Consider the following 25,086-nt stretch of genomic DNA (forward strand, 5'->3'; position numbering starts at 1 on the left):
GCCTCATTTGATTAAAGGTATTGTAATATTGGAGGCCATGAGGTCTTCATATTTAAGATATAAATAAAAGGATCACTTTCATTAATATATATATATATGAAAGTTGAAACAAACATAAAATTTAAGGCGTTCTTTTTGTTCAGCATTGTATTTTTCTTTTTTTAAAAAAATTTAAGTTTTTTTTCTTATTTTCTGTATTTTGATTGGTCAACTTAATTTTTAATTTAATATTTAATATATAATACTGATAATTGGTAACTTTCAAAATTTATAATCTAATTAATCTAATCATCCCACCTAATCCAACTAGAATTTTAAAATCTAACTAAATTCTAATTTCACTAGAATTCTAAAATGTAGCTAAGTTTGTTTGAATTGAATACTTCCCTAATGGGAACATGTGATTATATAAAGCCTAATACAGCTACTAGAAGTGAACAAATGCATCCCACAAAGCACCAATGGCAAGAACAACTGGTAGAACATATTGGCCTCTGAGACTGATATATGGAGTGGCGTTCTTCTCATTTACGGGAGCAGCTGTGGAAGTTGGAGGTGGGTTTTCAACATGAACAGCTAACTTCATTCCAAGTGTAATATTTTTGCTAGATGGGATATCGTATGGGAATACATTTAGTTTAAACATTATACAAATTGTAAATAAGTCTTCGATTGCTAACCATGCAGTAATATAGTGATGTCGATTCTTTTAGCTGCATTGACATGAAAAATGCATTAGATCTATCTTCAAATGATACCACAAGCCAATTTAAATAACATGTAAAGGCTGCTGAGTGTTAATAAACTGTCATGATTAAAAAGACATACTAATTTTCTTTTCAAATATATGTTTGCCCTTGTTTTCCTATACCAGTTATGCAGTTTAGAACTTATCGTCATCGCTTATGGCATTGGAATGTCACTTTTGTTCGAAATGCTTAAAATTTTTATCAATTAATTGTAGGATCACAAAATGCTATGTAATTTAGGCTTTAATTTCTTGAAATTTTGAACTCATCTCATGTTTTTTTCAAGTTTTCGTGTATGACAGAACCAGATGAATGTGCTAGAGGTGAACAAGACAGATTATAAGTCGTACAATTTTGACCATTCTCTTCGCAATTGGACTACAGGAGCTGGAAGGCATGTGGCTCCGCTAAGTGTGACTCGCAACTATTATTTATTTATTTATTTTGGTAAGAAAAGAGAGCACAATGTTACTGCCCGCATGGTGAGAAGGTGGAGTTGGCCCAAACGCTTGCAAGGAAGGCTTACAAAACGGGCTAGCACAAATGACCCAAAGACATGGCAAGCTCCAAGCCTAAACGTGGTAGCTCCAAGTCCACAAGGTTTAGGCATTATAATACTCCAACCCAATATATTTTAATGCCTCACCTAACTCTCACCTAACTCCCACCTAACTACATGTAATTTAGGCTGTTCATTATATGTATGTAAATCCTAGCCATCCATTGAGGAGGTGGAAATGGCTATCATCCTCGTCCTAACACCCAAAGGCGACTAAGTGCCGCACGGATAGGCAAGCAAAATCCTAGCTCCGTGACAACAAGCTCTAGAGTTACAAACTGCATCTAGGATGAATTACACCAACTTTATCATGGAGAAGCCATGAAACAATTTCTTGAGGAGGATCCATAAGAATGTGGGTACTGTCAGTCGCCTTTGTTGAAAACAAAAGAAAAAAAAATATAAAAAATTGGTTGTGCTCAATCCCACATCGGGGAGATTAAGTTTTGAGGGTGTTTGAATTGGCTATAAAAAGAAGCCAATGTTTAGGTTTCTAAACATACCAAAAACACTTGAATGTGTTTTATATTAGGGATTTAAAGCGAGTCTTTTAGAGTCTCTTGAAGTATAAAATATTTGGGGTGTTTTGAGGGTGTTGGGTAGAAAAATATTTTGTAATTGTGGTTGTAACAATTTGCGGCATAGTGAATATTTTTCTTGGTTGTCGTTTGGCAACGGCCGTGGTTTTTCTCCACTTGGGGAGTTTTTCACGTTAAATTATCGTGTTATTTATTCTCTTTAATTTCTCAGTCATTATTTTCTCATTTGTTCTGCTTGAAGTCGGTCCGAAGGGCGGGAAAATAGCGATTTTCCCAACAAGTGGTATCATAGGCTAGTTGTTAGGCGGAGCTTTTAGTGTTAAAATAATTTCTTGTAATTTAAATTATAAGTATGCACTGTGGTTGCAGCTTAGTCTGATCTTCCACATCAGAAATACTGTTGTTAGAAATTATTTTATTTTAAAAGCAGATGGAGTTTTGGAAGTCTTGAAGCGGGTGGAGCTTTGCTTTGGTGTGCTTGAGTACCGGTGGTGAAGGTCCTGATGATAATTATTGAAGTTATTCTGGTACGAAAGTTCTGATAATATACCGTGCACGTAACTTCTATCTAGAAGACTGGATTTTAAGTGGGACCACTTGTGACCCCTCCGTTCAACTGAGATTTTACATGGAATGGTAATATTGTCTAGGAGATCATTGTGATCTTTCCTGGGTATTGCCGAATCGGTTTACTTCATTAATTATTGGGTTCACTGTTATAAGCACAAGTAAGCATGTCGGCTATGAGATGTGAGATTGAGAAATTTGACGGGAGAAAGAATTTTGCACTGTGGCAAGTGCAAGTCAAAGACGTGTTGATTCAGTCTGGACTGCATAAGGTTTTAAAGGGTAAACCAGTCAGCGGAAAGAATTCAGGAAAAGACAGTAGCAGTGGAGACTCAGAAAAATCCAAGATTAGCGATGAAGAATGGGAGGAGCTGGATATCAAAGCGGCAAGTCAAATTCGCATGTGTCTAGCAAAAAATATTCTTGCTAATGTGCTTGGATTGTCCACGACAAAGGAGTTGTGGGACAAACTGGAAGAATTGTACCAGGGAAAAAATATATCCAACATGTTATATTTGAAGGAGCAATTTCATACGTTGAAAATGGCGGAAGGTACAAAGCTGTCAGATCACCTGAGTGTTCTTAACGGCATCGTCTCTAAATTAGAAACTCTTGGAGTGCAAACCGAAGATGAAGATAAAGCTCTCCGACTCATCCTGTCACTTCCTTCGACATATGAGCACATGAAACCTGTTCTGAAATATGGTAATAAGGAAGTGGTGTATGCGGATGTGGTTAATAAGCTCCTTACTGAGGAGAGAAGACTGAATGAAATGAAAAATAAATCATATGAGGATTCAGCTTTATCTGTCGGTACTAGGAAAAAGAATAAAAGCTCCGGAAAGAGAAAGGTAGTCTGCTAGGTTTGTGGTCAAACTAGACACGTGAGGAAGGATTGCCCGAACGGTGGAGCTGATTCGACTAGAAGCTCTAACGTTGTTGCTGCTAATGTGATCTCCTGTGGCGAATGAGATGATGTGATCTCTCAATAATTGAGAGATATGTGTCCTCATGGCATGATTGCTACCCGTTGAGATGCCATGGAAGAGGACAGATTGTTGGTAGCTGGTCCACGGAAATGCGCACGGCATTGGTTGACAGTTAATGCAAAGTGTGTGGTGAAAAAAATATGTCGATGGCTAATGAACTCTCGGAAAAGTCAACAGAGGATTGCACCATAAACTATTAGCGGGATCCGACATGGCCGATGGAAAATTCTTGGAGTCGGTAAAGTGGTTCCAAGTGGCGATACTCTTTTATGGTGGAGTATGATAATTCTTGACGATAAGAATGATGATTAGCAGTAGCAGACAATGTTGTGTTTTTTTTTTAATTTTCAAGGTGGAGATTATTAGCCGTCTTTGTTGAAAACAAAAGAAAAAAAAATATAAAAAATTGGTTGTGCTCAATCCCACATCGAGGAGATTGAGTTTTGAGGGTGTTTGAATTGGCTATAAAAAAAAGCCAATGTTTAGGTTTCTAAACACACCAAAAACACTTGAATGTGTTTTATATTAGGGATTTAAAGCAAGTCTTTTGGAGTCCCTTGGAGTATAAAATATTTGGGGTATTTTGAGGGTTTTGGGTAGAAAAATATTTTGTAATTGTGGTTGTAACAATTTGCCGCATAGTGAATATTTTTCTTGGTTGTCGTTTGGCAACGGCCGTGGTTTTTCTCCACTTGGAGAGTTTTCCACGTTAAATTATCGTGTTATTTATTCTCTTTAATTTCTCAGTCATTATTTTCTCATTTGTTCCTGCTTGAAGCCGGTCCGAAGGGCGGGAAAATAGCGATTTTCCCAACAGATACCCATGGGGAAACCAGCAGTAGTTTTAGCTAGAAAATCTGTACAGTAGTTCCCTTCTCTGTATATATGACTAACTTCACAAGTTCCAATCTGTTGAAGAAGGTGTTGAATGGCTATAACCAATTGTTGGATAGCCCCTGAAGAACGGTGGTCTTTAGAGATCAAGTTAACAACAGTAAGATTCTCGCATTCCACCTGAAGCATGTTGATTCCAATGTTCTGAGCCAAAGATAAACCTTCTAAAATTGCCCATAATTCAGCATTAGGAACTGAGCATGTTCCTATGTCGGAGACAAATACTTGAACCTAATTTCCATTGCTGTCTCTCATAAGCCCACCCCCAAACGCCTTATTACTTGTGACAGAGCTGTCAGTGTTGAGTCTATTGAATGGAAACTGAGGGGGAGTCCAAGAAATCCAGTTCAATCTTCTAATTGGCACATTGGGGTCAGCAACATTAGAAAAGGCATGAGCTTCAGAGCTATCTTTGGCCAGGGTTAAAATAGACATCCTCAAACTATGTATGGAGATATTTTCTTCACTAAACAAGCACTTATTCCGTCTATTCCAAATCCTCCAATAGCTAATACCAAAGATTACATCCCAAGTAACACCAGATTCATGCATAGTCTTAGAGGAGAGATTTTGAAGCATCCAATCCTCAACACTGATCTGGTAATCAAAGAAACGGGAAGGATTTGGAACTTTGAGCCCACTCCATACTTGCTTCACAAAGCAGCAGTCACGCAAGAGGACAATGAGAAGAAGGGCTCAAATGTCTTCTGTTGCGTTCCATATTAGTTAAGAGACGTTGATGCATCACTAACCACAAGAAGAGTTGCACTCTTTGGGGTCCCTGCCAGTGCCATATCAAATTCCAAATTTTGGAATTAACCTCCAATGTTGTATTCGCAAGCCAACTGTAGGCCGATTTGATAGAAAACTTGCCGGAACTTGAAAGCTTCTAATAAATACTGCCATCCTCCCTTATTGGGAAAGGAGGAAGGATTGCCGCAATGCAGGTCAAGACAGAATTAGGAAGACGAGCAAAATTTGAGCCAATTCCATCCACCATTGTTCCTTATATAATCAGCTACAGGATCATTTAACATGTGGTCCGGTACCTCAGAGATTGTGACTTGAGAAAGCGGAAGATCTTCCAAGGCCCATCTGTCTAGCCAGAATTTAGCCCTCCTTCCATTACCAATAGCAAGCATGGTACACTCTGATAAAGCCTTCCATGAACCTGCAATACCTTTCCAAAGAAAAGAAAATTTGTTAGAAGGATTAATAGAAGATTTTACCTCAAAAGATCTTTTGTACTTGCTGGTGAGGACTTGGACCCAAAGAGAATCACTTTCCAACTTAATTTGCCAACCCAATTTCATCATAAATGCTCCATTAAGAAGCCTGAGGTCTCTCATGCCTAGACCGCCATTACTTTTCGGTTGAGTGATAATTTTCGAAGGCACAAGAGCTAATTTCTTCTGATTGGTTGAAGTCCGCCAAATAAATTTCCTACACGTTTTATGACGTCAGAACAAATACGAATAGGAAGCTTGGAAGTTTGTATAGCATATTGAGGCATAGCCGCAATGACTGAGCTAGCAAAGGGTAATTCTTCCCGATAAAGACAAGTGAGATGCATTCCATTCAGAGAGTCTTTGATGAGCATTTTCAAGGATGTAAGAACAAGAATTAATAGAAGCTTTTCCATGAATAAGGGGGACTCCTAGGTAATTTTCAAAGTTATCAATAGATTTAAATCTCAAACCCCTACTCGGTTGGGATTTTAATTGACTAGTACATTATTGAAAAACATAAACCTCAATTTTATCCGCATTCACTTTTTGACCAGAACACATGCAAAAATCCTCTAGAACTCCTTGGGTCATATTGACTTGATCAAAAGAGGCTTCAGCAAGAAGGATGAGATCATCCGCAAAGAAAAGGTGTGAAAGCAAAGGACCTCCTCTAGAGAGCTTAATTGGCTTCCATTTCCCTTGATTGACTGATTGATGAATAGCATGGGATAATCTTTCCATGCAAAGCACGAAAAGATATGGACTTAGAGGGTCCCCTTGCCTTAGACCTCGGGAAGGAAAAAATCACTCAGTTGGACTACCATTCCAAGCTATCTGAATTGTGCAAGAGGCGATACATCTCATAATGGTCATGACAAAAGAATTAGGGAGACCAGGTTCAACTAAAGTATCAAATAAAAAATTCCAGCCGATATGTCATAAGTTTTTTCAAGATCAATTTTAATAGCCATCAGCTTCTTTCCACTTCTTTTGTTTCTCATAGTGTGAATCACCTCCTGCATAATAATAATATTATCTGTAATATGTATTCCGGGCACAATACTCATTTGGGTAGGACTAATAATATCTGGCAAAATAATTTTCAACTTGTTAGCTAGAGCCTTAGTAATAATTTTGTAAGTAACATTACATAAGCTAATAGGACGAAATTGAGAGAAAGACACAGGGCTATCCACTTTTGGGATAAGAACCCAAAGGGTAGCATTTAATCTGGCATCAAGGTGTCTGCCATACAGGAATTCTAAAAATCAATGTTCCCACAGTTTGCCATTGGTGCTGAAAGAAACTCGCATGGAAACCGTCCGGGCTTGGGGCTTTCCAAGACTTCATGTCAAAAAGGGCCTGTTTCACTTCAGAAAAAGAAAGATTAGAATCAAAAATCTGTAATTTATTATTAGAGATTGAAGGGAAAAAACCTCGTAAAGGATATCATGGCTGAATACTCATCTCCTCCGTATATAAAGAAGAAAAATAAGCAACAGCCATATTTTGGAGGTTCGCTTGATCATCAACCATGCAACCTAAGTGATTTTTAAGAGCAGTAATTTTGTTATTCCTTCTGCGTTGAACTGCCTTCAGATGGAAATAGGAAGTATTCCAATCCCCACAAGAAATCCATTGTGCGCGAGATTTCTGGAACCAAATCATCTCCTCATGGTGCAAAACTGTTTCAAGCTCATTTTAAAGCTCAACTTCTAAATTTTCCAGGATGGGATTGTGTCTGGTATCTAGAGCTCGTTAGATCTATACCTTGTAACTGAGCAAGAAGCATTTTTTTTCTGCTTAAAAATGTTACCAAAAATATCATAATTCCATTGTGATAAATTTTTAGCGAATAAATCCAAGTAGTCCAGTAAAGGGATAGAGCTGTTCCAGTTATTATTCACAAAATGAGAAAAATTATCATGGGTAAGCCACGCAACTTGGAAAAGAAAAGGGAACTTCCTAGAGGCTGACAAGTCATTACCAGTAATTTTAACTAAAAAAGGCTTATGATCAGACGCGATACGAGCTAGGTGCAAAACACTATAATCAAGGAATTTTAAGTTCCATGCTTCATTGCACAAAGCACGGTCTAATCTTTCAAGAAGGTTACCTCTTTTCCAAGTAAAACGGCCTCCCCGAAATCCCATATCAATCAGATGAGACTGGAAAAATCACTGCGAAAATAAACTATCAATTCCGGATCTATTTTGGGACCCTCCAAAGCGCTCTACTTTGTTTAGAATGGCGTTAAAGTCGCCAATGAGCAACCATGGATTCTGCATGTTAGCCATGACTTGGTTCAAATCTTTCCAAAGTTTATTACGCCTAGACTTGTGAGGATTCGCATAAACAGCAGTTAATTCCATGAGCACATTGCCCGAATGTAAAATACTGATGTGAACCCATTGATTATTATTACTACGGATATGTACTTCCCATGAGTTGTTCTAGCAAAACCAGATTCCTCCAGAATATCCTGTAGCTTCAATCCTATGAGAAAAATCATAGCCCATTCTTTTGATTACTTTGTCAGCTTTAACTCCACTAATTCTAGGCTCCAACAAGATAACAATTTTAGGCTTATTAGTATCTAAAAACGTCTTTAAAGTTATAAAGAAAGAGGAGCTATCAACTCCTTGACAATTCCAGGAAAAGATAGACATGATAAAAATTATAAAAAGAGGTAGAAAATCAAAGCACTAGAAGCCATAAAATCAATCACGAAGATATGGATCACTAGCTTTCCTTCTGAACAACTCATCACAATCCGTTTCATCTTCTTCCACTTCCCTTTCAGTTTCGCTAGCATCAACCATATCATCCTCCGAGCCATCCTCCAAACTTTCTTTTAAGGTATCCTCTTCGTACAAACCTGTATGAGAAGACATAAGAGGATGGAAAGAGCTATTAGAAATTACAATACCTGGGTTTGGAGGTCCGTCTTCAAAGTTTATAATTTGAAGGTCTTTAGAGTTATTAATGGGGTTACTGTTTTTAGGTTGGACAGTAATATTCGGTTCTAAAACATCGTAACTGTGTTATTGGATTGATCCATGGTAGTATTCATGGGAATAATAGAGGGTTAGCTGGACTGGTTTAGTTTAAACTTGAAGAAATCTCCTAGTGTAGCCCTTTTGGGCTCTGAATTGGGCTTAGGTTCCACTTTAGAGGAGGAAGGCAAATGACTTGATCCATTAGAATTGTTATTCTTTCTTTTGGGATAACTTGGAGCTGTCTCTGTTCCTTTAGAAAGTCCATGTGAATTAATTGCATGATTTGGAGAATCATGTGTACGTTGAGGAATCCCATCATTTGTGGAGTTAATATTCACAAAATCTTCTCCATTGTCAACGCCCAGGATAACATACCGAGATCCACCTCTACTGAATTCATGGCGATTATGACGTTGATCTTCTGTCATGTGTTGGTTCCGGCGAGGTCTCCGGCCAACAACCATCCATGGCCCGAAGTCTGGAGTAGGAAACTCTTCCTTCGTTTGTTTAGGATTCTGCATCGCTTCCTCCTTATGCTTCCCCATATTTTCTTTGTGTGGACAATTGTTGTTTCGGTGACCATCTCTCCCACAGTCATAGCAGACCTCGGGAATACTTTTGTATTCTACTAACTGAAGTCTACCATTGATACGAAATCTAGACACAAGTGGGGAGTTCAAGTTCACTAACACAGCTATTCTCGTGAATTTACCTCTTGGCATATCTTCCATATTATCATCAACCCGTATTACTCTACCGACGACATTACCGATGAGCCTAAGCAATGACTTATGATACAAGTGAAGGGGTGAGCCAGGTAACCTAATCCAAACCACTGTAGACTTCTGGATATCGAAGCTAGGACTCCATGGTTGAACAACAAGGTGGTTGCCTGCTACAGTCCATGGTCCATTCAAAACTGCCTTTTGAAAATCTGATTCTCTATCAAATTTGACAAGGAAGAAGGAAGTACCCAAATCCAAAACTTGATGGCCATTAGGTTGCCACAAATTCTGGATCTTGGAACACATAGCTTTATAGCCTATTTTCCTTCCCTATAGGTGGACAACCACCGCTCTAGACCATTTTTTCACCAGATTATTTTGTAACTCCTGTGAAATTATCAGCTCTGGAATGGTCCCTGATTTGTCGATGTTGATATCTTCCGGAGAGAAGACAAAGTTAGCATCATTAAAAGGATCTTCTTCCATTTCATCATCCATTCCCTGCAACACTTTATCACGGAAGGATTGCTCCCTTCCTTTTTTGTTTCAGTAATGGGTACATCATACAATTGTTCCTCTCCCTATTCTCTATGCTTCACCTTTTTCGTTATTCGATCTGTCTCGGATGGGCTATCATTGGGGTTCTCACGGCAGAGAGTTTTCTCTCTTGACATTTTTTTTCTTTCAAGTTCGTAATTAATTCACTCGCAACTGTACTTTGTTACTCTCTAGCTCTAAACTAAAATTACGGCATAAATAGATTAAAAAAAATCTAAACTCTAAACAATTTTCATTATTTTTTTAATAAATATATGTGGACAATTATAACTTACTAGACCTTTGAAAATTTTTAACTCTCTCTTTTTCAAAAATTTATATCAATCTATCTCTGCCGGATTTTTACTCAAATGACCTTTCTAATTAATTTCATTTATCTATTATCTTTATTTTTGAGGTATGTATTTTCATCAATTCATGTTTATTGATTGAAATTTTAAACTATGCAGATGATTTAATTAACCAAAGTTAATATATAAAGATTAATTATTATTAATTCCTGATATTTTAACCCTTTCAATAATTTTTATTCTTGATTTCAATGTACTAAATAATTATTAAAATTAAAATAATATATAAAAGTATTCGCACACAATTTATTGCACCTGATTGGGTATAATTTTTTTAATTAATTTATAATTAATAAATATATAAATTTTTTAAATGAAAAAATATATAGATAATTATAACTTTAAAATTTTTTTATTTTTATTGAGTGTTTTTAATTAATAGATATAGATAATTATAACTTTAAAATTAACTTACTCAAAATACTTCCAATTATTTTTCAACATAACAACATAATTCAATAAAAATAAATATTCAAATAATTCACAAATACCCATACGACGAAGCGCGGAATCACAAACAGTGGTTTTAGGGAGGTAAGGCTCCACTATAATAACAATATGATTAAAATAAAAACACCTCAAACGCTGCACACTTTTCCCGAATCATGAATTGACATTCACATTAATATATTAGTATGGTTAATATATGTGTATAAATCAATATATTTGTAGTTGCTATTAATATTAATTCACCTATCAATATATCAAATTTATTGATATACTCACCTGAACTGACTGAAGAACATCTTTTTCTTCACAAGAGAGAGATTAACAAAGACAAATTATCATAAGCTCCATAGATATTCCAGCTCGCTCTTTTAAATATAGCGTGCTTGGAGTTCGATCTATTGCTCTCAATTTCTCCTAAGATTATGAAATTAATTCTTTGTTCAATCTAAATTATGTCAGTACGTAATAACATAAAAGTGCTTGATCACAAAATAACTTAAATTACAAATCAAGCCATATTGCTATTAAGCTCGAAAGTGAGCTTCTCTTCCAACTGATTGCTTTAGTAGTGCAGAAAATTGGATGTACTCTCACTCACATATCAGCTACTAGCAACCGTAGAATTCAGTGGAGGACTGTAAATCTGAGTCAAATTTATCACACCTTTTTAATAATTTGCACAACATCTTCATCCTCAAGTTCATGTTCCTAAGACATAAAAATATAAAGCATAAATCTTGTAAGAAGCAAATTACAAAGACAAAAAGAAAAAAGTTATGCTGCATCAGTTTCGGAAAGAACCTTGCCAACCCTCTGGGGCTTGTGTTTCACGCTTGATCCCCATACTAGGGCACTGTATCATATGCCAAACATTAGTATTCATTAAGGCAAATAATAAGCATTGGTGAAAGAAACCAAGAGAAGAATAAAAAAATGACAAGTTCACAGTTCAGCTAGAACATGAGCCAGCATCTCTTACTGTCATAATGAAAAAACTGTTGACTACTCAAACCCCTACTTACAAACAAATTTTACCATAATGAACTGGATAGAACATGCAATCCAATTAGAAAAGGGTCATTTGACATCTATAATAAAATAAATTTCAAATTGCACTGCCTAAAGCTCTCCATGATATCAGATATTCCAATTGTTTCCTCAATGTGGGCCATGCCAACTAGCATTCACCCACACTCAGTCCTTATCTCAAATGTTCAAGATGATCCTCAAGAAGTGCACGAGATATGTCTAGTACTTGTAAGAGTTGGTCATTACTATATACACTTGCAAAAATGTGTCTAATTGCCAACAGTCAATTACTTTGCATATCCCAATGACCAGATGTGTAAGAAATAACAGCAATTTATTAGATACTCACTACTTAAACTGTTTCAACATATCTTTATGAATTTGGTTGCAGAAATCCTCAACTGTCCGCCTTTTAGATGATAGAATCACAGGATCTTCATAGTCTGGATTCATTCCTTTTGGCTTTGTGTATATGCGAGTCAAATCTAGATATTCCCATATCTTCTCCAACAAACCATCAAGGTTCCATTCCAGGTGGGCACTGTAGAATAGCCAGAAGAAATTAGCTAAGAAACAAATGATAAAGAGATGGCATGTAAAATATTGCCCTTGTACACCAAAACAAATTATGCAAAACTAGCAGCACTAGGTCCTTTAATGCTAGGAGGGAAAAAAAAATCAGAGACAGATGTGGAAATGCAGGATACGAAGTCAAAAAAAATTAAGTAGAGGAATATAATATACCATAAGATACTAGTCCAAATTAAAAGAATTACTTCCAGTATAAGAACTAAAGAAGATGGGGAAGTATGAGTGAGGAAGTTCAAAAGAAGGGTCAATCGGCGTACGAAGCATCACACATTTGTGAGCTTTGGGGAAGATTGAGATACGCAACCTTCTCCCTACTTTTGCAGAGAGAATGTTTTTGTGGCTCAAACCCATAAGCTCCAGGTCACAAGTCATGGGGCAAGAGGAGTGAGGACATGGTGAGGAGTGAGGAGGTCCAATGTGGAAAATTTCAGGGCAAATAAAAAAGATGGGGCCATCCATTACTAAAATGATACACTCTGAAGTAATATATAACAGGTAAAACTAATATTTTGGATGCATTTAATCACGAAGAGGAGAGCAATAATTAATAAACCAATCAACTAAACCATGCAACAGTTGACGGAGAAAGTTATTACAAGATTACAGTTTCATGTATCAAGATAATATCAAGGACAGTAATGCCTAGCTTCCTGCCTATATCTCAATAAATATCCATAGGATGCTTTTTCCTTGGATGCAAAATAATAGTAAAAAGTAGCAACAACAAAGTTTGAAAATAATATAAATACAAAAATCCTTTATAAAAAAAAAATACCTGATTGGACAGTAGTGAGGAAGTTTGTCCAAAATCTCCAGCTCTTCAAGGGTAATCTGATCGATCTTGTTTATTACGTAGATGCAGGGTATATATATCCTACTGCCCTCAATGACATCTATAAGGTCATCAGCAGTTGCATCATACCTCAATGTAATATCAGCATTGTGAATTCTGTATTCACTACATATTGCCTTCACAGTGTCAAGATCAAGGTGTGTGTTGGCAACTGTTGAGGTGAAATTAATTCCACCTTTGTCCTTCTTCCTAAATGTCAGATTAGGTGGTTCCTTGTTTAATCTGTTTTCAGAAGACAAAAAAAGAATTAAGAGAATAGATAAAACAATTAATTATCAGGAGACTGGAATAATTCTCAGTTTCATGTGGATATTTATAAAATAAATAAACTAATGAGGAATCCAACGTGGGAGTTGTTGCATTTATCTTAGGTCATCCATAAATCATGGATCACTGCTCGTACTGTCAACTGAACTCTTTAACTTCCAATTTCCACATATGATTCTATAATAACCTTGAGCTTGACATCTTTCCCACCCAAGCGCCTAAAATACCTTTTTAATGCTTTTTAGAACATTGTTACCATTTAATACAATTTGCAAAATTGCTGCTTGTTCAATGCTTTGCTTAAAAGTAATGCCTACAATGAATTATTATGTTCTGAGGAACTCCATTATTTTTTTTATTCTCTCTTGCCATAAATACATGATTTAAGAGGAATGAATATGTCCTGTATATGCTATTCAAACTACTTTCAAATTCATGATGAAGGGAAAAGAAAAAAAAAATATAGCAACATTTCGTATGATTACAGTAGCACCAACAGCGAGGCATTTAAGTAAAAGTGAAACAGTACCTAAAGAGGCAGATAAATTATATGAAAGAATCATGGAATGAATATGTCCTATAAATACATGATTTAAGAGGAATGAATATGTCCGGTATATGCTATTCAAACTACTTTCAAATTCATGATGAAGGAAAAAGAAAAAAAAATATAGCAACATTTCATATGATTACAGTAGCACCAACAGTGAGGCATTTAAGTAAAAGAGAAACAGTACCTAAAGAGGCAGATAAATTATATGAAAGAATCATGGAATGCACGGTTCTACCATTATTACCTTATGCCAAATCCCTCAAGCTCTTTCTCTATCAAACGCTTATGAGTTATTGGCTTTATTGCATCAAGAACAATTAAGATACAATTGCATGTCCTAGCAGTACTGATAACCTGAATTGCAATGTCATCAGTCCATAATATGCTGATCTCAAATGAAAGGCATAAGAAGAATGCACATATATTAACATCTAAATTGACATAACCACCAAGGAACTTTGTATCTGAGGTGAATCAGGAATCATGACATGCTATATTCATCAGTAGTTATATCCTACATTTATACTTTGTTATCAATTTTTTCTTTAAATAAATGGCAAGTGTATGAAAACTCGTAAAGCTACAATTTTTCAAACACATAATGGAGAATAAAAGATTCATGGAGCAGACTTGATGTAAGATGATTTACCATAAATTTTTTGATTGAGGTTAGGATGCAAACTTAAACTTAAACTTTGGTTATTCATTAACATTTAACGCTACATAGAGAGTTGCCGCATCAAGGCAATGAAATTCCTAGGATTGAATCCACTCCACGTGTCAGGGAGTTAAGTTTTTTAGCCAGTCTGTCATGCCAGGGTTCAAGTAAAATTTACCACGTTTCTTTTCTAGAGTGTTGCTTCTCATATGCTGAATGAGAGTTTTCTGGTAAGCAAACTAGAACTGAAATAGAAAGAGTATCTAGTCGAACTCATTCTTTTTCTTTTCTCTAAAATTCTTAAGGTTCAGTCTTCGTCTTGCTGCGATGTTTCTTAAACACTATACCAGCTGTTTCAGTCATTTAAAAAGAACTTCACACACAGGCTATGATTTGTGAGTACTCCACTCATTAACAGGTACATCTACACATTCTTTGTAACGCAGAATAGGATGATTAACTCTACAATTTGGGCTAGAATAGGATGATTTTGGTTGGAACAAAATAACATATCGGTTTCTGTTTATATTAGTTAGGACAAATCCTAAAACTAATTGTTGCTGTCCTATGTATATTAGTTAGGACAATCCCAATTCTATATTGAAAAGTATTCCTAATTAGCTAATACTCCTAGATGAATAATATTCCTACTTAGCTAAATCCCAAGTAAAGAAGGAAACTGAAATTATTTCCTGATTAATTAACATTCTTTAATTTAATTAAGAATCCTAAATAAAGAAGGAAACTAAAAGAAGACTTCTTAATTAGTCTTGGATGCTCCTGCATCATCATTCTCCTCGGATTTGAAAAGAACCCGTCTTCCGCGAGAAAAGCTTAGATATTTCAGCCATGAGAATAGGATCAATTTGTGTAAACTTCTCCTTAGAATACCACGTGCTTAAGGCTTTTGCAAGGGCAACCAACATCACTAGCCATTCAAATAATCCATCATTTTTCTGAGCAAGCAAAGCTGGTTGAACAAAAAGAATTTTTCGTGTTTGCACTAGCCTTCTTGCTTGAAGATGTATTTCAACTTCATGGACTACTTGCTTCAAACAATCTTGCTTTTGGCAGTTATATGCTATCAACATCCACAAGCAAATACTTTTGTGAAGAATAAAAATCTTCCTTCGTTTTTCCACCTTCAATGTTCCAATCTTTTTGTTCTTCTATTTTAGGGGTAATAAGAACCAGCAGAATGACATTATTTTCTCCTTGGGTAGAAACTAGGTCAATTTCTTGCTCTTCTTCATCATCATGCTCATCATAGATTGGTTCCATAAGGTCCTTATTGCTGCCTTCACTATTTTGATCATCAAAATATGAAACTTCTTTCTCCTTTTCACTCTCCTTAGGGTCATCAACATCCAACAATGTTGTTATTCCCCAATCTAAATAATCTGCTGCATGTAACTTTACATGAAGATCAACTACTTAAATCTTCATCCCTTCACCATTCAAATCAAGGGCCTGTAGTGACAACTCTTCCAATCCACTTCGTGCCGCTCGATTTGCTGGTCTAGCTTCATAAAAAGGGTTTACATCCTTGACTTCATCAATCTCAAGATCCTCTTGAACCTTGAGTTGTTTGTGGTTGCCTTCTGGAATCTCCATTCCTAACGCTGTAAGACTTGTACAGCCCAGGTCAAATCCTCAATCATTCGCAATATCTCAGCCATCTCTGTTTGTCAGGACTGATTACCTATGCTTCGATCTCTACTTCTACCAAACATGGTTCAGAACATAACAAGAAAAAAAATCCTGAAGCAATTTAGGATCTTTTGTGCTCCAATACCACTTAACGCAAGGGAAGAATTTGAGGCAAATTAACTCTCAACAATTAGGGCTGGAACAGGATGATTTTGGTTGGAACAAAATAAAATATCGGTCTCAAAGAAACCTTTAGAATTAAAATTCTGAATTCATAGATAAAAAACAATTCTAAAACTAATTGTTGCTGTCCCATTTATATTAGTTAGGACAAATCCTAATTATATATTGAAAAGTATTCCTAATTAGCTAATACTCCTAGATTGAATATTATTCCTATTTAGATAAATCCTAAGTAAAGAAGGAAACTGAAAATTATTTCCCGATTAACATTCTTTAATTTAATTAAGAACCCTAAATAAAGAAGGAAACTAAAAGAAAACTTCTTAATTAGTCTTGGATGCTCCTGCATCACTTTGGAAAAAAGAAAAGAGAGAGAAAGAGAGAGCAAACCGCCCAGGCCGGCATCATTTTTAAGAAGCAAAAGGACATAGATATCATTTTATTCTTTGAATAATTATATTCCTCTCACTTTCTCTCTCTTTACAAACAATTGAACTGAAAGTAATTTTCTCCACTCCAATATTCTTCCCCCCATATTCTATCCCCTCCCTTTCTCTCCCCTTTCAGCTTTTTTAAACAAGGGCTAGTAATCTTGATGTGTGGGCTTGTCAAGTTTCAGTTCTATATGCAACAATGTCAATATCAAAGTTCTTAGTAACACGTGCAACAAACATTACAAGGCAAACTAAGTTAACAAATTTTCTTTCTCATACAGATAAACTGTTGGCAACAAGATCAAGAGAATGAAAAGACTTAACTATGTTTAAATATCTAATATCATCAGCTGTATCATACAAAAACAAACACCACTGCACCTTATATTACACACCCGAACAGTTATCTAATAACTCTTAGTAACCCTCTTACCAACCATCCAATGACTGTTCAGTCAGAGTTAATGCTATATTCAAGTAGTAACTTTAGAATTGGATGGCCTAAAAAAACAAGTAAACAAGGATCAAGAACATCTGATATATACCTTAAATATCTTCAACCTAATCTACTCAGCTCTTATAAACACAAGTTATCACTAGCCATAATGCTTATTTCCTTTTTTAGACAGAGGTAATTAATCAAATATCAGCATTCTGGATTGACTCATGCATTGTCAAGAACAGAAAAAGTCTCAGAAAATTAAATGTTAAACTGAATAATAACAGCAGGCAGCAGCCAGCTGCAAAATAATGTTTTACCTGCCTTCCTCGCCCCTTCCCATCCTTAGCACCCTCAATGATACCAGGAAGATCTAACAACTGCATAAATGAAACAATAAGAATTGTGTTTTTTTTTTCCTTTAAAGGAAAACCTATGCAAAGAAAAAAATGAATAAATCAATCAGCAGGAAAATGTAATGTCAATATTTATATACAACCAGTGCGACGACATGATATTTACTCTACCTAGAAACTAAATAGGAAATTGAGGCATAAGATCAATTGTTGATCAGAATGCTGTAATGATAGCTTTCTGATGAATAACTGTAGCTGGAAGTCAAACCCATAAAGATGAAGACATCTAAGTATACTGTAATACCTGAATTTTAGCACCTCTATACATGATAACGCCTGGGATGCAAGTCAAGGTGGTAAACTCATAGGAAGCAACCTGTAAGCCACAAAGATCATAATAAGGCATTTTGATAAAATTAAGCAGAATGATAAAATGTTTCACACCATAAAATAACAAAGCATGTATCAAGTGCGGAATTGTTAACACACACAAAAAAACATTGTGTTTGTCCCAACTTTCCAGCTCCTGGCAAGCCTATGACGACAGTGTCAAACATTTTGGTTCCAATATAAAGATGGGGAGAGAGGTTTTACTTTATAGAATAACTGACTTATAGGATACTCTTCATCATATGTAATTCAAAAAAAGAAACGCATAATATGCAGTATGTGTCTTGCTTATATTTTATGAATATTATTAACAACGAAGAAACTTATATGGTCACAAATAGCCATCCCATACCTCTGAAAATGTTCCTGTTAATTTGTTTAGCAATGTAGATTTCCCAACTGAAGGAAACCCCACTAGGCCAACTCTGGCATCTCCACTTTTAGTAACATCAAAACCTTGACCAGCTGGACCACCTCCTTTTGATGAAGGCTCAAGGAGTTCTCTACGTAGTTTTGCAAGTTTAGCCTAGCACAAAACGAGCAATGACATAGGACAGCCTTATCAGTGTTCTTCATGTGGACAGGATAATACAGTATTTATTAGTAAGTGCAGAAAAAAAAGTATAATAAGCACTTTGCCACCTGGAATACTTCTACCATTGCCACCACTAGATATGATGTCAGTTTTCCTATTGCAACCTAGCAGTTTTACACTCCAGATAATTGCAATCCACGTACATTGTTTCATCTAATTCTAAGTTAGGCACCGAATAAAATCTTCGTAGAAGAAACATGTTAATAATCATTTGCAAATATGTTCAATGAAATAGATACAAGTTCAGTTTTCCTATTGCAACTGTAGCAGTTTTAAGCTCCATACAATTGCAATCGACATTTCCAAACCTAGTCTTCCCATATCCTAAGAGTTGTTGATCCTTAGAATCTCTAGTGCTAAAACAGTCTTTGATTTCACTTTATCTCAACCATCCTTAGAATCTTTATTTGTAGATTCTAACAGTCCTTAACTAAAAAAGATGATGCACTAATGAGCATTGGCTTTCACACAGCTCAATCTGTAGCTTGTTCCATATTAAGGGGGCCACCTCTTGCAGGATGCCAGGTGTGCGGGAAATGCATTTGTTAAGTTCTAGTGCAATACTTGTGTTTTTACTAGACACAGTATGCTTTGATCTTTTAAAGCATTAACATCCAAGCACACAACATCAATAGGTCATGTCCAAGAGTGAACCACAAGATTCCAGAATCATGAATTCACATAAGTATGTGGTTTACATATTTGTTTACGTAATTTCTCTCCTCTTTTATTGAAAAGAATGCAACTATAAATAGATATCAAAAATTGATAACAGTAGGTACCTTAAGCAAGCCCAGATGATGGGCTGTAGCCTTGTTCTTTTGAGTCCTTGCCATCTGCACAATTCACATTGAAAAAAAAGGGGCAAATGTTACATTAATATTCAATATAACCACAACCAATTGAAAAATCATCTCCATCAACAATATATATATATATATATATATATATATATATATATATATATATATATATATATATATATATATATATATATATTAAAAATGAATACTTTTATAAATCTTTCTAATTTTCTTCAACAACGTTTTCCTAGCATGAAATATGCATAATAATAAGACAAACAATAACAATCTTTGGGGTTTCCAACCCAAATCAAAGCCAAACAAACTTTTCAAAAGAAAGGAAAAAAACAAACACAACTTCGATTTAGTTTCGTTTCTCTATCGTCTTACGAAACAAATATTAAGACACTACAATATTGAATGGGACAAACTGGGAGAGTACTGAGAAATCAAGCGACATTAATTACCTCATCTTCGATATCCTTGATTTTCTGCATCACAGTCGCCATGTTTGAAGCTTAGAAGCAATTTCGTAATGGCCTGTAGTAAATCGCCGTGAATAGGTGCAGTTTCTGCGACAGAGTTTGAGGAAGAAGCAGAAAGTACCAGAACAAAAATGGAGGGCTTTTATACCCAGTCTGAAGGCCCTTATCAGTCCCGGATTGGGCCGAATCAGCTTCAACTCATTCAGATTTGGGCCTGACCAATAATAGACTTCAGCTCAGGGCATGTCCATTGTGATGCTTTTTCTTTTTCTTTTTTTATTTTATTGTTTTTTTTTTTTTTTAAATTTTTGAGGAGTAGGAGTGACCAAAATCCGGTTTTCGAAATCAGAACCATCGGTTCTGAACCGGTGGGAACCAGAACTGGAACCAGTGAAAACCAGAACCGGTCCGAACCGAAACCGAAACAGGTGGGAACCGGAACCAGTTTCGGTTCCACAAGTTTTGGAACCGTGAACCGGTGGTTCCAGTTTCATTCAGAACCGATAGTTCTAGTTCCATCGGAAACCGGCTGGAACCGTCCAAAACCGGCCAGAACCGGTCAAAAACCGGCCAGAACCGTCGAAAAACCGGCCGGAGAACTAGCTGGAACCATCGATTTTGGAACCATTGAGGAACCAGAACCGTTCGGTTCCAAACCGTAATCGAAACTGTTAATTTTCGGTTCGGTTCCGGTTCCAAATTTTTTAGAACCGGATATAATGAGGAGTCCTTTAATTAGCTTTTTGGGTATAACCTCTTGCCAAGTAGTTTTTTACAGATTGAACTCTAGGCCTTACAGAATTGTCTTACTATGGCTATACAGGGTTTTTTTTTTTTTTTTTTTTTGATGGAACTATGGCTATACGTGGCACTACAAAAATCTGTGACCATAAAAGTTTCTCTTCAATCATTCAACAAAGATAAGTTATTAAGAGGCACATAACCAACCTCTTTAATTTGCAGAATCAAATAATTCAGAACTGCAAAAATGAGCTCTGTGTCACAATGATTTCTATCTCTTGCAATAAATACATGAATTTTTTTGTTCACTTCTATCCAACTATATCCAGGTTCTTTCAGTACCCCAATAACATCCATTCTCTCCCTTACCTGTTTAGCATCCACCCACATTCCTTTAGATGCTAAAATATTTGACAGTAAAGTATATGAACCAGTATCTGTTGAATCAATGGAAATTGCCTTCTCTGCTGCATATTTCCCAATTTCGATGTTTCCAGAAATTCTACAAGCACTAAGCAAGCTCCTCCACACCGCAGCTGCTGGTTTTATTGGCATTTTTTCGATTAACTCTTTTGCTTCATATAACTTACCAGCACGGCCTAAAAGAGAAACCACACAAGCATAATGATCGCTTCCTGGTTCCACATCAAACTTAGGCATTGACTCAAAGTAATGCAGTCCGTCTTCAATAAGGCCTGCATGATTACAAGCTGAGAGCACACCCAGAAATGTCACATAATTAGGCTTTATTCCCTTCTCAATAATTTTTTTAAACATTTGAAGAGCTTCTTTGGCTTCTCCATGATGTGCATACATCAAGATAAGGGAATTCCAGCAGACAACATCTCTCGAACTTGTGGAACCAAATGCCTTACGAGCATCTTCAAAGTTTCCACATTTTGAGTACATGTTTACAAGGGAATTTGTGATAAATGGATCAAAATTTAGACCCATCTGTATGATTTGGGTATGGAATTGGTGGCCTATTTGGAGGCTTGCTAAGTTACTAGCTGCAGTTACAAGGGCAGCAAAAGTGAAACCATTCGGCTTTTTTTCTGATAATTGTAGTTCAGAGTAAAGTTTGAGAGCCTCTTCATTTTCCAACTGTTGCGTGTAGCCAAAAAGCATTGCGTTCCACACTACAATATCTTTCTCAGTCATCTCATCAAATATAAGTCTAGCATCCCTAAGACACAAGCACTTTGAATAAACATCTATTAAGGCACTCCCAATAAATATTTCCAGACAGAGACCAAACTTGATGATGAATGCATGAATTTGCTTGCTTAGTTCCAAGGCTGATAGTGCAGCTGATACACCAAGAAGGCTAACAAATGTCAAAAGGCTTGGTGGGAGCATCTTAAGCCTCATGTCATGGAAAAGATTCATTGCTTCAAACAGCTTGTTGCTGCTTGAGTATCCTTCAATCAATGCATTATAGGAGACCACATTATGATTAGTCATAACATCAAAAACCCTTCTCGCATCATTCAATGCACCACATTTTGCATACATATCAATCAAACCATTTTTCAGAAAAATATCAAACTGAAGATTTGCCTTGATACTATAAGCATGAACTTGTCTTCCCAGTTCTAGAGAGTCAAGTGAACCACATGATGTGAGAATGCTAGTGCATGCAAATCCATCTGGCATCTCACCCAATCTGGTCATTTCAATGAACAATTTCACCGCTTCCCTATCCAAAGAATTTTGCATATATCCAGCAGTCATTGTAGTCCATGAAATTTCGTTTCTATGCACCATTCTATCAAACAGTTTCCTAGCAGTTTGTACTTTACCACACTTGACATAAAAATCAATAAGCGCATTAACTACTGAAACATCCATTTCTATTCCCTTCCTCAATACATGAGCATGAATTTGCTCGCCTCCTGCAAAAAACTCGAGTGTAGAACATGCACTTAAAACACTAGACAATACGTATCTATCCGGAACAAAATCAATTTCCTTCATTTGATTAAACAATTCTAGTGAAATCTCACTCCTCCCACTTTTAACATAACCTGTCATAATTGTTGTCCAAGTAACCGCATTTTTCACCAACAACCCGTCAAAGACAATTCTTGCTTCGTCAATTTGACCATTTTTCACGTACAAATCAACCAAAGAGGTACCCACATAAACATCTTGATAAAAGCCACCCTTAACAACAAAACCATGTATTTGTTTACCTAAACAACCACCACTTCGACCGTCAAGTTCTCCAGAAGCACGTATAACACTAGCTAAAATATGTCCATTTGGACTGTCATCGCAATATCTTTTGAAACCCAAAAACATTAAAAAAGCTTCTTCGTGGAAACCATGTTTGGAATACATAGAAACCATTGAAGACCAAGAAATTAAGTTTTTCTCTGGCATTTTATCAAACAAGCTGCGTGCATGACATAAAAAGCCAGACTTAGCATACACATTTACGAGGAGATTGTTTAAAAAAGTATCAGATTCTAAGCCTAATACAATGATTTGGGCATGGATTTGTTTGTGGTGTAGTATGGGATTGTTTTGTGCGAGTGATTGTAAGAGATCGGCTAATTGACGCCTTTTGGTGCTGAGTTTATGGAATATAAAACATTGGTTTATTGATTGAATAAAAGGAAATTGTAAGGTTGATAAATTGAAGCTTTCTTGATGAGAAAACCTGCGGTATTGCCTTAGGTGGTGCATTAATGGACAGTGGTTTCTCATTCTATAAATAATGCATGATTATTTTAAGTTGAAGTTTCAAAAGAAGAACCAACCATAGTTTAACTATATTGAGGAGTAATATTTTGTAGAATACTGAATTTTAAATAGGGAAAAATATGATTTTATCCCTGTATTTTACCATAATTAACTATTTTATCTTTACATTTTGAAAATTACACTATTCTATTCTTATAATTTATCTTCGTTAAACGAAATTATCTTTCCGTCCATTATTTGAAATTTAAGTCGTTAACGGATCCAAACTGCAGGGATAAAATAATGTAATTATTAAACTACGATGACAAAGTAGATAATTATGTCAAAACATAAGTAAAAATATAATTTTTTCACTTTTAATTAGTTCATATGTAAAATAAGGTTAATCTTGTAATTTTACTAGCATTTAACAACTTAAATCTCAAGTAATGGACGGAAAGACAATTTTATTTAACAGAGACAAACTACAAGGATATAATAGCGTAATTTTTTAAATATAGTTAATTATACTAAAATGTAGGTAAAAAAATGTAATTTTACCTTTTAAATACTACGTGGTATCAAATATGTAATTTTTAAAATATTATGCATATAACATGGCATGTAGAAAACTAACTGTAACAGTCTAGTTTAAAATATAAAAATTAGCATTTTTTTTTATTTTTTATACCCATTTTAATAAAATTTTGGGTCAAACCGAGTGGATTTGAGATCTTCACAAAACTAAATTTGAACATAAGCATTCAAATCCTTCCAACTCACCACTTTAGACCTTAGATTCTGTTCAGGTTTAATATGAACTCGGTTCAGCAACTACATCTATAAATATTAAATAGTGTAGCACATGACAAAATTATCTCTAACCATTTTAAATCTCAAATCAAAACAAAACTAACCTAGAGATGTGTTTACTATTTGATTCAATAATTATAATAATTAGTTATCAGCATGTGCTGATTAGAAAGTCAAGAATATTTAGTTGTTAAATTAAATATTTGATCATTAAAATTTAAAAATAATGCTTTACAAATTGTATTTATTTGAACACCTTAAACTAATGGTTAAATTAAATATAAAATATTATCGGTTAAATGCATAAATTCACATCTGTACTTTATGTAAAAAATCTTGTGATACCCTTAATTTTTACGTTGGTATATTGAACAGTTCAATTTATAAAAATTATTCTATTAAATATTCAAACTTCTAAAATTAGATCAATTAATATATAAAATGATAGTGAAACTTGCAATGTTATATGAGCATGAATGTTATTGCTTAATGCCCAACAATATATCCATTAAATGAATATCGTAGAGATGCGGACATTAAGATATATGTGTAGGAAAATTGAAAATAAAATCAATTAACTTGGAGGGGAAGGAAGATCGGGTGGAGATGCTAACAACGAGCTTTGCCTTCGTTAATGAATATGGTTAATTGCTTTGGGCTTCTTCTCTGTGCCATCCAAGCTATTGCTCTCATCCGTTCTACATTCTTCTTTGCGTAATAAGAATTGTCATTTGCCATTAATTTCCATGCCTATAACCTGTTTGATGAAATGTCTCTTCCATGTCCATAGCCTCCACCTCTAACCCCAACAACACCTCTGCCACCATCTCCATCTCCCCCTCCACCACCTCATTTCACACTTATCCATTACAAAAACCCGAAGCACCATCACCGATACCACCTTCCTCCGCCACCACCACCTCCTCTAGCTGTAACTTTCTATACCACTA

At 35.5% G+C, this 25,086-nt stretch overlaps 2 protein-coding genes across 2 annotated transcripts; both read right to left on the minus strand.

Moving 5' to 3' along the window:
• Positions 1–10,890: 10,890 nt before the first annotated feature.
• On the minus strand, positions 10,891–20,035 carry LOC105636545 (GTP-binding protein-like protein). Its single transcript, XM_089719118.1, has 10 exons — positions 19,877–20,035; positions 19,389–19,442; positions 18,364–18,537; positions 17,926–17,997; positions 17,586–17,645; positions 14,146–14,255; positions 13,004–13,303; positions 11,987–12,178; positions 11,410–11,461; positions 10,891–11,316 (listed from the first exon to the last, which is right to left on the minus strand). The coding sequence occupies exons 1-10, from the start codon at positions 19,916–19,918 to the stop codon at positions 11,266–11,268; spliced, it is 1,107 nt and encodes a 368-aa protein (XP_089575244.1). The 5' UTR covers positions 19,919–20,035; the 3' UTR covers positions 10,891–11,265.
• A 743-nt stretch (positions 20,036–20,778) lies between these two features.
• LOC105636544 (Tetratricopeptide repeat (TPR)-like superfamily protein) lies at positions 20,779–23,422 on the minus strand. Its single transcript, XM_012219842.3, has one exon. It carries the CDS (start codon positions 23,345–23,347, stop codon positions 20,798–20,800), a length of 2,550 nt encoding a protein of 849 aa, XP_012075232.1. The 5' UTR covers positions 23,348–23,422; the 3' UTR covers positions 20,779–20,797.
• Between the last annotated feature and the right edge of the window lie 1,664 nt (positions 23,423–25,086).

This window comes from Jatropha curcas, chromosome 3, assembly GCF_041381405.1.
Source record: "Jatropha curcas cultivar XTBG-Jc1 chromosome 3, XTBG_Jcur_1.0, whole genome shotgun sequence".
NCBI classification, from domain to species: Eukaryota; Viridiplantae; Streptophyta; class Magnoliopsida; order Malpighiales; family Euphorbiaceae; genus Jatropha; species Jatropha curcas.